Here is a 16,457-nt window from a genome sequence, read left to right on the forward strand (position 1 = left end):
AAGTTGTGTGGAACCGGTCTGACCCGGCCTAGCGGACCCGCCTCATGGCTCCACCTAGTCTGTTTACTGTTTGAAGATATCTTCAAAAAACAGCAAGAGGTTACAAATCCAATGGAAGAAGAACCAGGACTGCCATAAAGAATGTTACATTTAATTATATATAAAACAATAACCGACAGCAGCACAGCGGTGGTTTGTGGTCCATTCCCCGGATCAGAGACAGCGTCCAGAGATCTGACCTGACTCCGGATCAGAGACCAGCGTCCAGACCCAGAGATCTGACCTGACTCCGGATCAGAGACCAGCGTCCAGACCCAGAGATCTGACCTGACTCCGGATCAGAGACCAGCGTCCAGTCCCAGAGATCTGACCTGACTCCGGATCAGAGACCAGCGTCCAGACCCAGAGATCTGACCTGACTCCGGATCAGAGACCAGCGTCCAGACCCAGAGATCTGACCTGACTCCGGATCAGAGACCAGCGTCCAGACCCAGAGATCTGACCTGACTCCGGATCAGAGACCAGCGTCCAGACCCAGAGATCTGACCTGACTCCGGATCAGAGACCAGCGTCCAGACCCAGAGATCTGACCTGACTCCGGATCAGTGCTGTGTGAATCCACACCAGATTCAGTGGGACTCACGCTCCGGACCACCCCCAGCCCCCTCCTCCCTCCCTCGCCATCGTCCTCTCCGTGACATCACACCGACGTGACCCGCACCACCACCTCCCCAGACCCCCGGGGCCCCCCCCCGCCGGGCCCCGCCCCGCACGGGTAGAGGTAGGGCCAGCAGGGGCAGCTCCAGGGGCTGTTGGGGGCCAGCTCGGAGGTCTGCAGGGGCCTCTCCCCCAGGGGGCCCAGGGGCAGCCAGAGAGTCCGGGGGACAAGGGGGGCGGCGGGGCCCCCCGCGCTGCTCTCCTCCAGGTCTGCCGCCTTGTCGTAGCTGCGGACGTCCCAGTGCAGGTTGACCGCCCGCCAGCGCAGGAAGACACCGTGCACGGCCGCGCCCTCGTGCACGATGAGGCCTGGGGGGAGGGTGGAGAGAGGCGGGGTCAGACCGGCCGGGACCAGCACCGGTCTGGTGCACCCAGACTGGCTTACGGATGGTTCCGGTGTGTTTTGACTACTTGTTAACGGGCCTCTGTTTCACCACCAGGTGGGAGTGTGATTGGCCGTTACAAACCGTTTGAAAACCTGCCTTTTCCTGTGTTTTAGTGACATCACAAGTGGGCGTGTCCACCTAGATGTACGCTGGATAGAACAGTCTACAAGCCTACCCAGTGGACCGTAGCAAAGGTTGCTTATCTATCCGGCATACATCTAGGTGGACACGCCCACTTGTGATGTCACTAAGGCACAGGGAAGGAAGGATTTTCAAACGGCTTGTAATTGTTAATCACACTCACCTCTCGGTAAAATATGGGCCCTTTAAAATACTGTGAAACTAGGACGGTAGCAGAAGGTATCTTTTTAAGAACAATAAAGTCATAGTCATTCTCAGGAAGGGAAAGTTTACAGGTCGCTGCTTCAGAGATCATGCTTGGAAAATCTGCAGGAATACATCAACTTTAGATAATTGGTTATCTAAATCATAGTAATGAATTTAATTTATCTATCACTTTTCAAGCTACTCAAAGCGCTCTAGGTCGAGAGTGTGGTAGGATGCCTCCGGACTGCCAATGTGCAGCACCCACCATCCTAGATGGATGAGGATGGATGGTGTGCTGTGAGCATTCTGGCTGCCTGCCTCCTAGCACAGTTCCACGGCGGAGGGGGGAGGAGTGGAACTGTCCCTTTTAGAGACTGGGGGGATGATTAAGGGGCCGTGTTGGTACAGAGGACGCCTGGGTTAGCCCCCCTACTCCAGTTTCTCTTTAGTGACCACAAGGAGTCTGGACCTCAGCTTAACGCCTCAGCCATGACACGGACACTACTACAGTTTACACAGTTAAAGGGGAACCACCAAGCTCAGCTACTTTCTAGTATGATACCGCTTCACATGTGTGCAACATCAACTCTGTGTCTGCCAAGAAGGGTTTGACGTCATCATTCCAGCATTTGCTTTCTTCAAATTGGAAAAATGGAGTCAATGGTCCAATAGCCCTGGATTCTCTAGATCAATGGTTCTCAAATGCCCTAACCCTAGGGGTACTTTGGAGTACTGCAGGGGGTACTCTGAAAATGTCTTAAAATTAATAAATTAAAATGTTTTAAGCCAACTGTTGCATAAAGCACAGGCCCATGTTTCTCACTTAATTTTGAGTATTTGCACCCTTTTAATGTTCATGTTTACACTGAAAACTAGAACAAGGGGGTAAACTAGTAAATAACGTTCAAGAACCACTGCTCTAGATGACATGTGACACTCAAACAAGGGTTCCACTAGGGGGCACTCACCGACACAGACCAGGTCCATGAAGCCGTACATGCCATAGCAGATCTGGAAGAGCACGTCGCGGCGCTGCCAGAGGGCCTGGGGGCTGAGTGCCGACCACAGCAGCCAGGTGATGGAGGCCATGAGGAACAGCGAGCCCAGGAACACAGCCACCATCTGGACCTTCTCCACCAGCGTGATGCTGATGCTCTGCCACTGGGGGCAGGAGAGAGGCCGTTAGCGTTGATGGACTCTTCTTCTTCTTTTGAGTTTTTATTGGTGGTTGGCACAGAGCTTTTTGGTTTATTGCCACCACGTCTGAACTGGACTATGAATCAGGCACCGTACTTCTCCTAATTTTCTTCTTTTTTTTACGATTTTGCCAGAATTCACCCAGCGACATTATTGGAGTCGGAGAAGCATGGCCTGATGCTCTGTAATCAATACATTGGCAAGAAGTTTCAAACAAGGAAACAACAAATCAGCAGGCACAATCTTAATCAATACTCATATGCAATACAGTTGACCAATAAATGTAGGATTTATTGTTGTTTTTATTGTAAATATTTTTTATATCTGATGCTCTTGAGTTGAGGTATTGATTTCTCGTCTCTCTCCCCTACTGTCCCTACTGGAGTGTATTACTTGGCCTGGTCTGAAGCCGCGAGGCCCAAGGGTGGAGGTTGTAAAAACAATATCTTGTTAATGCGTCATTAACAGCGGGAGGCGAGGGAAGCCAGGTGCTGTAAACCTCAGAGTTCACTTGGCCCTAAAACTCCAGTGCTTAGCGGTTAGAAGTGTCGTTAGCCGTTAATATTGCATGTAGTAGTTCTATTAGTGGTTAGCACTGTTATTAGCAATGTGCTTAGTCGTTAGCAACGTTGTTAACAGTTAGCAGTGTGCTTAGTATTTAGCAGTGTTGTAAGTGGCTAGCACTGGGGTTAGCAGGGTTGTAGGTGGTTAGCAGTATGTTTAGCTGTTAGCAGAGTTGCTAGCAGTTAGTGGTGTGCTTAGCGGTTAGTGGTGTGCTTAGCGGTAAGCAGTGTGCTTAGCAGTAAGCAGTGTTGTAAATGGTTAGCAGAGTGCTTAGCGGTTAGCAGCATGGTAAGCGGTTAGCAGTATGCTTAGCAGTTAGCAGTGTTGTAAATGGTTAGCAGTATGCTTAGCGGTTAGCAGGGTTGTTAGCGGTTAGCAGTGTTGATAGCTGTTAGCAGTGTGCTTAGTGGTCAGCAGGGTTGTTAGCGGTTAGCAGTGTTATCGGTTGGCCTGTGTGGCCGGCGGCGGTGGCTAGCGGCAAGCGGCTACCTGCCAGGGCCTCTTCATGGTGATGGCCAGGATGTTGAAGCGGTAGCAGCAGAGCTCACAGCTCCAGCAGCCGCGCTCGCTGATCCACTTCAGCAGGCAGGTCTGGTGGGTGTAGCGCACCGAGCCGTCGCAGCGGCACGGGTTCAGCAGGTCGCCCTGTGGGTCAAAGGTCAAAGGTCACGGTTCAAACCTGGTCAGTGGAGTCTGATCACACAGTCTACCCATTGTTGGTATTCCTGGGGTTAATAAAGCTATCGTTTGAATCTAAGAAGGGTTCTGAACCATTTGGTCAAGAGGTTGGAAAGGTGGCTTCTTGTTTTCAAAAGACCTGTCTATCTGGGAGACACGAGAGCAGAGCACCAATCAAAGACGACCATGAGTTTCCCCCTGTCTCCTAAATACGCTCAATTCTAATTATAACGTGATGAAAGGAGCTAGGGCCAATCACCTTGATTCAAAGCCCAATGAGTAAATGAATGAACAGAGCTCAGCACAGAGACCCTGTGTGACGTCAGACTCTAAAGGTCAAAGAACCCTGCATTCTAAGGCCACTCCCACCGGCTCACTCATCAGTGGACAGCCCTCTTCATCAGGGTGCACCTCAGGGTACGATACCGGGACCACTTCAGATGAAAACGCCTCTGAAACACCCTGCTATGGATCCCATGTCCTCACTCATTACAGACGTTTCTATTAACCTTGAGTGTTCAGTCCTGTTCCCAGCAGGCCTTTCCGCTCTTTGTCATCTGCCAGAGGCCTGGAGCGGCATGTGGCTCAGGAGGTGGCGCGGGTTGGCTGGTAACTGGAAGGTTGCTAGTTGGATCCCTGGCTCCTCCTAGCGGAGTGTCGAGGTGTCCCTGAGCAAGACGCCTCACCCTTACTGCTCCTGACGAGCTGGCTGTCCATGCATGGTTGACACCGCAGTCGGTATGTGAATGTATGTATGAATGGGTGAATGTTAGGTGATGTTGTTAAGCTCTTAAAGTGGCCACTGGTTAGAGGAGTGCTGTATAAATGCAGTCCGTTTACCATTGCCCACTGCGGAAGGCGTCGGGGTCGCAGTGTATTATTAGCCTCTTAAGGTCGGACACTGGTAGCTCGTTCTTCACGGCCGTGTGTTTACCTGGCGGCTCACAGCGAGGCCCCAGTGATGCCGGCCTGATGGATGAACAAGATGAACCATCCATCTCCCAGTCCGAAAATAAAACCAACACCCGGGGGCGAGGGGGAAGCGACCAGAGTCGAGAGTGGTAGTGTGGTGCGGTGAGAGCACTCCAGATGTGTCGGCATTCAATTTGAGCTTGAAAAAGGGATGCGGGAATCTGGTGATGGAGTCTGAGTGAACCGGCGCTTTCAGCTTCCGTTATCGGAGGCGAGTGAAACGGGATACATGATCCAAAAGCGGGAGGGAGGTTGGGACAGGTTTAACCTCCATTGATAAAAATACATTGCATTACGGTGTTCAAACTCTCCATCACGTTGACCCAGCCCCCCTTGGTCCTTGAGTCCCCCACAATGCATTGCGGCCGGTAGTGGGCCATGTCCCTGCATTGAAATCTAATATGGTTGCACAGGGCCGGAGGTGGAGGATTGGATTAGAGCTAATAGACTGAGGGCCACGTGGGGAGGCAGGATATTCACTTAGACCGCGTGCCTCGGCCTCACCGGTACACGGACACACACTGCTGCTGCTGCCTGGGGCTCAGATTACAGACTGAATCCTACTAGACCAGGACTACTGGACAGACTGACAGACCAGGACTACTGGACAGACTGACAGACCAGGACTACTGGACAGACTGACAGACCAGGACTACTGGACAGACTGACAGAAGGATAGAAAGGCAGGCGGACAGATCGACTGACTGACTGACTGACGAGGAGGCTGCCAGTCTGACTGACTGACTGATTAACAGAGACAGGTTGACTGACTAATTAACAGAGAGACAGGTTAACTGACTGGCAGGCTGACTAACAGAGACACAGGTCGACTGACTTACTTACTGATTAACAGGGAGACAGGTTGACTGACTGGTAGGCTGATTAACAGAGAGACAGGTTGACCGACTGACTGACTGACTGACTCAACAGTTGAGCCAGTGTAAACATCCTTCTAGTCTGACAGATGAGCTAACCTATGACGTCTGCCTCGTCCATTAGAGACAAACCTTCTAAAGCCTTTTCTGTAAAGTGCCCAATCAGGGATTCAGTTCTACCAGCCCTCTCAACCAAGTCACTGACTGCATCATGGTGAATCACCCTATGATAACACATGCTGTTGCATGTTCAACAAGGACCTATATCTGCACCGATGCCGCGCTCATCCAATCTGATCTCATTTACATTTAGCAGACATTTTTATCCAAAGCTGACCCACAACCGTTCATGCACACATTCAAACATTGGCGGCGAAGTACACTACGCAGGGCGACAGCAAGCTCATCAGGAGCCGTCAGCGTGAGGGGTCTTGCTCAGGGACACCTCGGCAGTCAGCTAGGAGGAGCCGGGGATCAAACTAGCAACCTTCCAGTTTCCAGGCAACCCCCATTTAGTCCTAAATCCCACCAGATATTCTGTACTGCTGGTTTCAAGGTGTCATTCTTTGCTGGTTAACCAGCTAGTTAGGTCATTAATGTTGTTAAAGTGCTAATTGACAGTTGTTAATTGATTAGTTGAAAGTGGTTCCAACTGGTTTCTGTTCTGTGCTGCAGGTGCTCGCTATCACACACACACACACACACACACACACACACACACACACACACACACACACACACACACACACACACACACACACACACACACACACACACACACACACCTGTAGACTCCATATCACTGTATTCAAGTTAATGGGTTATTAAAAGTAGTTCCAGCTGTTTACTGCGACCGAGCTAATGCTATGAAATAGCTTGTGACGGTAGCTGTCCGTGGTGCTGTACCTCATGACGCTAACGGTCTGAATCCGGCCAATCAGACGCTCCGCGATCACACTCTCACTGGGCAGCCCCTAAATCGGTCTGAGTACTAATGGTAGTCCACCTGATGGGTGTAGACCACTCTGAGTGTCTAGACCACCTGCTGGTTCTAGACCACCTACTGGGTCAGGTGTAGACCAGTCTGAGTGTGTGGCCCACCTGTTCGGCGCCCTGGAAGCAGATCCGGCAGCTCGGCGTAGGGATACAGGACTCGCTGCTGCTGCTGGAGTGCAGGGCGGCCGGGGACTTGTCCCCGCAAAGATGACCCTCCATCGCGCCCTCCTCCTCGTCCTCCTCCTCTTCCCGATCATCGTCCTCCCTGTCGCTCTCCGGTTCCCCCGCCGGTTCATTCCCACCAGACCCGTCGCGCGGTTCGTCCACGTCGCGTGGGCGTCCTCGCGGGTATTCCCCCGTGGCGCCGATTGTCGTCGTCCAGCCCTCCCGCGGCTCCTCTCCCCCTGTGGCAAGGCCCGCCTCTCCCTCCTCGGCGCTCATCGTGAGATTTAGAGTCGACACGCAATCGCATAGATGCTCACGCGACGCTGTTTCCCCACCGAAGCGACGGAGCCGCGAGCCTCACCGCCCCCCGGTAGACGTGTCCCCCCCTACCCCCCGCTACGCCCCTTGACGTGGTGACGGTATGGCACTCTGACAAAGTTGAGGACGAACGGCCAGCTCTGCGCACGTGACACCGGTCGTCGCTCCTGGTCGGTTACAGCTTCTCGCGCACCCCAGGTCCCGGAGATCATGTCCGGTCGGCCGCCGTGCATCGCCCCGGATACGGTGGATCTCCGCGCGCCTCGGGAGCCGTCGCGGATCACCACATAGTCGCCCCCCTTTACTCACCTATGTCTCGTTTCCAAGGTAACCGGCGGTTGGATAAAGGCGATAACTGTCCAGACACACGCGCCCCATCCGCACAGATGAACGAGCGTCCTCTCTCCCGCGAGACGGAACCGAACTGGGAGCGCGTGAAAGAGGATAAGCTGTGCCACGTGCACGGCGGTGTACACCCTGGAGCGGCGCAAGGGAGGGAAGCGTGCGTGCGTGCGGGCTTGCGCGTGAGGAGATGTATGTGGTGTGATGTGGCGACCCTCCCGCCCCCCCATCCAACAGCATCCTGCCGCTCGAGCTGCTGCCTTATAGATGATGTCATCGTGCAGGTCGACGGGTTTACCTCCGGGGGTCCCCGCCCCCCTCCTCACAGGTGGTTAAACAGGTCGCCATTCTGTTGCGTTGTAATGGTACGTTGACGCCTCTCCCAACCGATAACCGTTATTAAATGACGTTAGTATTGGACCAGGTAACCGTTATAAAATGACAGCTACCAGTGTCCACCAGTAGAAGACTGTGGTTGTACTGGGCAGCTCCCAGCATCCACCAGTAACTGTCTTGTATATCCAAGTATGTGCAGTGTATAGGCCAGTAATGGTCTAAAGCAGCCAAAGAAATGACCCTCCCTCAGCCAATCAGGGCCCAGAGCCTCCGGTCGATAGAAGGCCCCCAGGGCTCAACGGAGATCAGGAGGGAAGAAGAGGAGGAGGGAAGAGTGAGGAAGAGGAGTGAGGAATAGGAGGACGAAGGCCTGGCGGTTCTTCATGAAGAGTTTGTGGTAGTGTTGAGGAAGGTTCATCAGGAGAAGAAAGATTATTGTTGATGTCCCTTAGGGAGACCAACTGTTGCTAGTGTCTGCTCACCATAGTGGTATACTGGTTATCCTGGGAGCTGGCCAGTACAGCCACAGTCTTCTAATGGTGGGCCCTGGGAGCAGGCCTGCATTAACCTGCCATTGAGAGGTTTCATAGGCCCCCTGAGAGGGGATCTTACAATGAAGATGTGTAAATTATTCGGGGGGCCCATCATGAGTCAGAATTAAAAAAAAAATTGTTTTACTGCAGCTCATGAAAGGCCGACTGATTATCGTAGGCCCTGTGGCTTCAGCCCAGGTAAGCCCCTGCACTAAGGCGGCCTCGCCTGGGAGCTAAACACAGCCTTCTTCTGGTTATACTGGGAGCTGTCCAGTATAGCCACAGTGTTCTACTGGGAGGTGCCCAGTACAACCACAGTGTTCTTTCTAGTACTCTAGTGGAAGTGTACACTGGGAGCTGCCCAGCACAACCGCAGCCTTCTAATGGTGGAGACAGGATGTAGCGGACAGGATGTAGCGGACAGGAAGTGGCGTTGGTTACGGAGGTCAGCGGTACCTGCGTTGTCATGACGACGTCATCAGGTGATGACATCGATCAGAGGAGGACAACTGATCACACACACACACACACAGTCCTGGGGGCCCTTAAACACTAGAACATTACTCATCAGGACATTAGCGCGGCTTCAGCTGCGGTCTCGTGCCCACAAGAAACCCCCCCCCCCCCTCCAAGATCCGCTCTGCTAATGTTCCTGAGCTCTCTCGCTCTCTCTCTCACATCCTGGGCTATTAGTCTGGGCGCTGCCTGTCTGTCTACAGGGCTCCCTGCTGGTGTGGGGGGGGGCGTACCCCCCCCCCCACAAACACTCCCCCCCCGCCCAACCAAACCAAACCGACAGGAAGTGGTCGTCGGCCTGCCAAGCTCTGAGTGGGCAGAACCGCAGAAGAGGTGAGGGCAGGATTGGCTCGTTAAGGGGTCGTGACGATGACATCATTAGAAGGAGGAGGTGAGAGGAAGTGAGGAGTTGAGAAAGGGGGTGAGAGAGAGTGAGGATGTTCAACATGAAGTGAGGAAGTGAGAGGAGTGTTTGTGGTTCTGAACGGCCGCTGTGGGATGCTGCTGGGTCCTCTCCCAGCAGGTGTTCAGTCCCCATAAGGTTGGGAACCCATGCTGTGTTTGGGTCTTGACCCACTGATGCCTTGCTCAATGGCCACCTGTTTGCACGCTGGAGCACCTCATTAAAAAAATAACTATTAATCTAGACTCAAGAGAACTTTATTTTCCTAATAAAGGAATCACAAATAATATAGCAACTACATTAGTTTATTATTCATTCTCCCCCCCCAAAATATAAAGATTTAGGTGAAACGTTTACATTACAGGAATGCATATCTAGAAAATACAACTTCCTGATCTCCAATGCATTGTTCTTCTCCACAAACACAAGGAATCAACATCCTGGGAACCGTGTGTTGTGTTGGTATCTAGTCCACTGTGGTTATGGAAACTTGTGTATTGTGGAGATATCTAGTCCACCCTGTTGATTAGACCTTGTGTTGTAAAGGTATCTAGTCCACTGTGGTTATGAGACCTTGTGTATTGTGAAGGTACCTAGCCCACCCTGGTTATGGGGATGTGTGTTGTATAGGCTGTGTATCTAGTCCAATGCGTTAAGTGGGACCGTGTGTGTGATCGTGTCGACTGTTGTTATGAGGTCCTTGTTAACTGGTGTGGAAGTGACCTGGTCTGTCTTGGTTATGGTGACCGCGTCGTCTGGGCCATATGGGTCAGTACAGGGTCAGCGCTCCGGTCCCGGTCCTGGCTCAGGGCTCAGAACAGGACCTGCATCCTGAAGTGGTGCTGTTTGGTTTTGTTGTGGCTCATGCCCATCTTCAGCATCCACCTGGACTTCATCTTCTGCACATACGGCATGTCGCGGGCGTGCGTGTGGAAGCCACTCTTCCCTGAGGACACAACACAACAGACTTTGGTCTACAACACCGGGAATGGAACCACCGACCCTTACCAAGGCTTAGTGCCTTGCTCTACAACCCTGCAGTGTTAGTGCCTTGCTCTACCCTCTGAGCTCCACAGGGATTAAAACCCCTAACCCTGCAGTGTTAGTGCCTTGCTCTACCCTCTGAGCTCCACAGGGATTAGAACCCCTAACCCTGCAGTGTTAGTGCCTTGCTGTACCCTCTGAGCTCCACAGGGATTAGAACCCCTAACCCTGCAGTGTTAGTGCCTTGCTCTACCCTCTGAGCTCCACAGGGATTAGAACCCCTAACCCTGTAGTGTTAGTGCCTTGCTGTACCCTCTGAGCTCCACAGGGATTAGAACCCCTAACCCTGCAGTGTTAGTGCCTTGCTCTACCCTCTGAGCTCCACAGGGATTAAAACCCCCAACCCTGTAGCTTAAGTGCCTTGCTTGACACAGATCAGAACCCTATCCCTGCAGTGTGTGTGCCTTGCTCTACCCAGGGGTCAGAACCCCTAACCCTGCAGTGAGTGCTACAGGTCGTTCCCTGGTGGTCTGGTGGTCGGGGGTCTTACCTCGGTCTCCCTGCCAGCCCAGGGCCTGGTACTGCCTCATGACGCGGCCCACGGCGTTGCGGTTGTGGGCCAGGACCACGGCCCTCTGGGTCCCGAACCGCTGCTTGTAGTACCGCAGCAGGGAGCGGTGTCCGATGCGGGCCCCTGGGAACAACGAGAGGGGTCAGCACGAGGCGGTCTGGTGGGGCCCAGGGTCTGAGGACCCCCAGAGACTGAGGGCCGAAGATCTTAGGGTAGACCGGGGAGTACTGGATACCGGGGCTTAGTAGTCACGGCCATGATATGGTCGAGTGTGGTGTGGGACTCCCAGAACCCGAAGGTACTGGGTTCGATCCCCAGGTTATCAGACATTTAAGAAAGGTGGTCTTTAGGTGGATGTGTTCTGATGCAGCAGTGTATTCAGCCTGGTACCTGGGTACCAGCATGACCAGTCCAAGTACTGTAGGTTCTTGATCACTGGTTTTAGTGGGTGTTGGGGTCGGGGTGGGGACAGGGTGGTGATGGTTAGGGAAAGGTTGTGGGTTTGATCCCCAATGACCACCCTCATCTACACGAGGGTGGAATCTCGTTAACTTTGCTTTATTCTGTGTGTCTCTGACTCCTTATGTAATGTAACACCAACATGTTGATCATCTCTGATGCATCACACTAATACTGCATCAGTATTATAGTACCATATAGTATATATTGTAGTATACTGTGATGGTGTAATACTGTAATACTATGTGGTGTAACCTTGAGTTCCTATCAGCCAGTCTGTCTCTAGACAGAGATTTAATAGAATAGACTGAAAGGAGAGCAAAGGAGGCTGTTCTGTTCTCATGATGGGTGGAGAGAACTGACAGAGTACACAGGAGGTGGGGAGGGGGGGAGGGGGAGAAGAGGTGTGGGAGGACGGTGGAAAGAGTGGGGGAGGGCTGAGTCATGTCAGCAGCTGACTAGGGCCCCGGGGGAGGAGGGAGAGAAGGAGGGGGAAGGAGGGAGAGAGGAGGGCTACTCAGCATTATGACCTGAGAGACTCAAGTGACTAAACATCCTAGTGTCTGAGATGGTGAATGAGCGTTTGTGTGTGTGTGTGTGTGTGTGTGTGTGTGTGTGTGTGTGTGTGTGTGTGTGTGTGTGTGTGTGTGTGTGTGTGTGTGTGTGTGTGTGTGTGTGTGTGTATTGGTTTAAATGTCATTGTGAAAGAATCTGAGTACAGTTAATGGACTTGTGAAAGCGATATCCAGGAGACTGAGGTGAACGTAGCCAACGAGAGATTTAACATGAAGCAGCTATCGAGGCCTTGTGTTGTGGGCGGGGCCTTGTGTTGTGGGCGGGGCCTTGTGTTGTGGGCAGGGCCTTGTGTTGTGGGCAGGGACTTGTGTTGTGGGCGGGGCCTTGTGTTGTGGGCAGGGCCTTGTGTTGTAGGTGGGGGCTCACGATGTGGGTGGGCCTTGTGTTGTGGGCGGGTGTTGTGATGTGGGAGGGTCCTTGTGATGTGGGAGGGTCCTTGTGATGTGGGAGGGGCCTTGGGATATGGCAGGGGCCTTGTGTTGTGGGTAGGGCCTTGTTTTATAAGTGGGGCCTTGTGTTGTAAGTGGGGTGGTGTGGGTGAGGCCTGGTGTTGTGGGTGGGGCCTGGTGTTGTGGGTGGGGCCTGGTGTTGTGGGTGGGGCCTGGTGCTGTGGGCGGGGCCAGGAGTGGGCATAGTCACCTGAGGGGAGGGTCAGCTCCAGTGTGCCATCGTCATACTCCATGTTCTTGTCGTCGAGCAGTGAGTCCAGGTCTCCGTCCTTCATCTCCGCGTCCTCGCCCTCCTGGTCCGGGTAGCTGCTCCTATTGGCCGAGAAACAACGGGGGAGGAGCTTGAGTTCCAAGGCCGGGGGATGTAATCTAGTGATACGAGTGTTCTACTGCCAGCCGAAAGGTTCTGGGTTCAATACCCAATGTCGCAACAATCTAACCCCTGATGGCATCCCAGAGCAAGATGACCTATGACCCCTACCTGCTCCTTAATGACCTGTCTCCGTACTGTCTGAATATACTGTTTTAGACTGGTTTACAGCTACTGGTGTTAAAGATGGGTTTTAGATTAAACTGGTTTACGGGTTTGAAAGGTGTCGAGATCTGTTGCCCTCAGATGTGAACAACGAAACACAGACCACATCTCCTGCCGTCAGCAACAATATGTTTGCATTAGTGATTCACAGCGCTTGATAAAGATAGAGTGATCTTCAGGGCAGAGGAAGTCTGCACCCTCACAGCACCACTCCCACCAAGCCTTCAGAACCGGCCCAGACCGGATCTGCCTGGATGCGTTAAGACATGTTCCGATACCATTCCTTCGTTCCCGATTCCAATTCCTGAACTTATATTGAGCATCGGCCAATACAGCGTCTAGCATTGCAACTACTAACAGCACTTGTTCTTATTGAAGGGTTCTCTTACGATGACAGCAATGTATAGTCGCTTCACTTACTGTCGAATCATTTACAATTTTAATCTACAATTTTTCTGACTTGGCTGACTTTTCTGACGCACGTAGGTTGGAGATGACGCATTTCCCGTTCTGACTTTAAACCGCCGAACGTTAATGAACGCAGAATGTGTAGTAAATAAGTCATGTGATTGTACTCGCTGCGATACCCGAAACGGCAGTATCGGGACGAATTACAGACACTGGTATTGGAGGAATTTCCGAACCTGGTATTGTTATCGGAACAACCGCTTTCCCCCCCCCTTCGTTACCTGAAGTCGTAGAAGTCTGCGAACTCCAGCGCGGCGTCTCCCTCGGTGAAGAGCTTGCAGTGGCTCTTGTCGGTCATGTGACCCTGGACCGCCTCCTTGGAGTAGAAGGACCGCCCCTTCTCGTTACACCACAGGCACACGTTCCCCGCGCCCACCTTCTCCCCTGCAGGACGCACACGCAGTCACGTAAGTAAACACACACACACGCACACCGCCAGGTACTGGACCAGACCCCCCCAGAACCAGAGCCCCAGACCCACCCAGGTACTGCACCAGGCCCTTCAGGTCCACCAGGAACTCGAGGTCGGGGATGAAGAAGCTGTGCTCGCGGGTCATGTGGGCCACGTTGCGCAGCAGCGAGCGTGAGTGGTGCGGGCAGAACAGGCACTCTGTGACCGGGAGGGACCCAGGCAGGACCACCACGGGGGGCTTGGGGTCTGAGGTCGGCGCCACCGCGTCTCCTTCCTCCTTCATCACCTCGGGCTCCTCTTCGTCATCGTCATCATCGTCCATGTCATCATCGTCTTCCTCGCCGTCGACGTCCTCCCAGTCGTCTGGAACCACGAGCAGGTAATTATTCGTGTGTGTGTGTGTGTGTGTGTGTGTGTGTGTGTGTGTGTGTGTGTGTGTGTGTGTGTGTGTGTGTGTGCGTGCGTGCGTGCGTGTGTGTCCTCCTCACCCTCCGGGACGGTGGGCTCCTCCTCGCCCCCCCTCCTCGCCTGCTCCTCCAGCCACACCAGCCTCGGGGGTTTCTCGGCCCGTGGCTTCTTCGCTGCCCCTCCTCCTCCTGCTGCTGCTGCTGCTCCTCCCGGGGCCTCCTCCTCCCCCCGGGCCGGGCCGGTCCTCTGCTGCTCCCTGAGGGCCCGCCTCAAGGCCTCGTTCTGGCCGTCGCGGTCCTCCACCACCTCCTTCTCCTTCTCCGCCTCCTCCCCCAGCCCCTTCTCCTCCCCCTCCAGCCCCTTCTCGCGGTTCCTCTGGTTCAGCTGCTCCACCCTCCGCTGCGCTGCCTGCGCCGCCTGCTTCTCCGCCTGCAGGTGCTTGTGTGACTGCAGGTGGTTCTGGAAGGCGTTGGCGCTGGAGAACCTCTTGTTGCAGGTGCTGCAGCTCTGCGTGGCGGCGGCCGTGGCCAGCTGCTCCTCGGCCGCCGCCCGCTGCGCCAGCACGCGCTCCTGGAAGTTGTCGGCCGTGACGGGCGGCATCTTGGCCACCTTGCGCTTCAGGTTGTAGCGGTGCCAGTCCGTCTTGTAGTGCGCCCGCTGCACCTCGCCGTCGGCGAACACCACCCGGCAGCTGATGCAGGTGAAGGACGACATGGCCGCCTGCGGGGCAAGAGAGGAGACTTAACGAGAGACCACCCTTAATGAGAGAGACCAGGCTTAACGAGAGACCGTGCTTAACGAGTGACCGTGCTTAATGAGACCGCTTAACGAGGGACCGTCTTTAACGAGAGACTGTGCTTAACGAGTGACAGTGCTTAATGAGTCCAAAATTAACGAGGGACCACCCTTAACGAGAGACCGACCCTAGCGAGGGAGTACACTAAGCGTAGGAAGCGCTGAAGACAATTGGTCGGCTAAAAGGGAGGAGTTATAATGTATCAACAGGTATGATGTTGATAACTCATTTTAAAAGCACTCGCGGGATAGTCCACCTTAGATGTAGTGAGGTCGTAGGCCAACCTACCAGCCTAGCCAGTGGACTGTACCAACTAATGGACCGGTAGGCGGATCGATCCGTCATACAGCTGGTTGGATGTTTGATGTACGGACACGCCCACGTGTCATGTCACAAAAGGGTCGATTTAAATGGCTGACCAACATCACACACCTGGTAGGGACGTAGGCAGCAGGTATAATTTTATCTGAAGCTCCCAATCTGAAGTAGGTCTATCCGGTAGGATACGGCCTGGGGCACCAGTGTCAAACCTTAGTTTTTATATTTATAAACCGGAATACCAAAGTAGCATGTCAGCCACAGTAAGGACATTTTCTGAGTAGCGCCAGAGGAAGGTGAGGAACATCACTGGTACCAATGGGATCAACAGTGACGCATCTCCATTAAAAACAATCATGACAACAAGCTGCATGGCTGGTTGAATAATGTTTTTTGTTAAGGATTGCTTCGAAATACATACTTATAAACACTGACTAAATCAAGATATAAACAAAATGTAAAGACCAATTCCATAGATAGTTATTTGTATCGCCAACTATCAGCGCCTCCACGACACAGCGCGTTCCTCTGTTCTGACTCCATCCCCTAACGGTACCTAACCCCTCATGTCAGCCAGTATGAACACACAGCACCGATGAGGTATGACCATGTTAAACCAGACAGAAACCAGTGGGGTCCCAGCGTGTTGTGAAACAAGTGGGATCCCAGCGTGTTGAGCCCGATGTTGGTCAAACCCTGACGTCATCCTGTGATGACGGACCACGGTGTGTTGTTTTACTTTATTCACTTACTTTATATCCGAGTGAGCTCCTCCGCGGCTCGTCTTTACGGTTAAATGTTGTGTTTTCTGTCGCACACGGGGACACCCACGAGTCTGACTTCCTGGTAACCTTCGAACTGTTGTGACGCGTCGGCTACGTCACCGCCACGGACGGACCCCCCTGTCGGTCAGACCGTTAACTACAGGTGCAGAAATATTAAATATCCCTTATCATGCTTTTTTAGGGTTGATAGTTGCATTTGGGGATACTACTAGAATAGGGTTACATGCTTTTCTCACTCTGTTTTGTATAATTTCGCTTCAATTTATCACCTGTATGATGAATATAACATTTATATAGAGACATTAATGACATACATTTCAACTCACTGCCAAGCGCTACCAGCTGGCTACCATGCTAAAGTCTAATGGCAG

General features: G+C 53.0%; 2 protein-coding genes across 2 annotated transcripts; both read right to left on the minus strand.

The window, feature by feature from the left end:
- Positions 1-700: 700 nt before the first annotated feature.
- marchf11 (membrane-associated ring finger (C3HC4) 11) lies at positions 701-7,153 on the minus strand (the record flags this gene model as incomplete). Its single annotated transcript, XM_079750220.1, has 4 exons — positions 701-1,026; positions 2,399-2,591; positions 3,681-3,836; positions 6,818-7,153. The coding sequence occupies 4 exons, from the start codon at positions 7,151-7,153 to the stop codon at positions 701-703; spliced, it is 1,011 nt and encodes a 336-aa protein (XP_079606346.1).
- Positions 7,154-9,614: 2,461 nt separating this feature from the next.
- Positions 9,615-16,144, minus strand: znf622 (zinc finger protein 622). Its single transcript, XM_079751362.1, has 7 exons — positions 16,054-16,144; positions 14,268-14,907; positions 13,849-14,142; positions 13,589-13,751; positions 12,555-12,676; positions 10,860-11,003; positions 9,615-10,271 (listed from the first exon to the last, which is right to left on the minus strand). The coding sequence occupies exons 2-7, from the start codon at positions 14,899-14,901 to the stop codon at positions 10,138-10,140; spliced, it is 1,491 nt and encodes a 496-aa protein (XP_079607488.1). The 5' UTR covers positions 14,902-14,907; positions 16,054-16,144; the 3' UTR covers positions 9,615-10,137.
- Between the last annotated feature and the right edge of the window lie 313 nt (positions 16,145-16,457).

The sequence above is a fragment of the Pollachius pollachius genome (assembly GCF_949987615.1).
Source record: "Pollachius pollachius genome assembly, chromosome: 14".
NCBI lineage: Eukaryota > Metazoa > Chordata > Actinopteri > Gadiformes > Gadidae > Pollachius > Pollachius pollachius.

Bases quoted from the DNA above. Each gene is read 5' to 3' on its own strand.
- znf622 (XM_079751362.1), bottom strand. From the start codon at position 14,901: ATGTCGTCCTTCACCTGCATCAGCTGCCGGGTGGTGTTCGCCGACGGC. The intron at 12,677-13,588 runs GTAACGAAGGGG...CTCGGCCAATAG, and splicing joins GCAGACTTCTACGACTTCAG to GAGCAGCTACCCGGACCAGG. The intron at 11,004-12,554 runs GTGACTATGCCC...CGTTGTTCCCAG, and splicing joins GGAGCTGACCCTCCCCTCAG to GGGCCCGCATCGGACACCGC.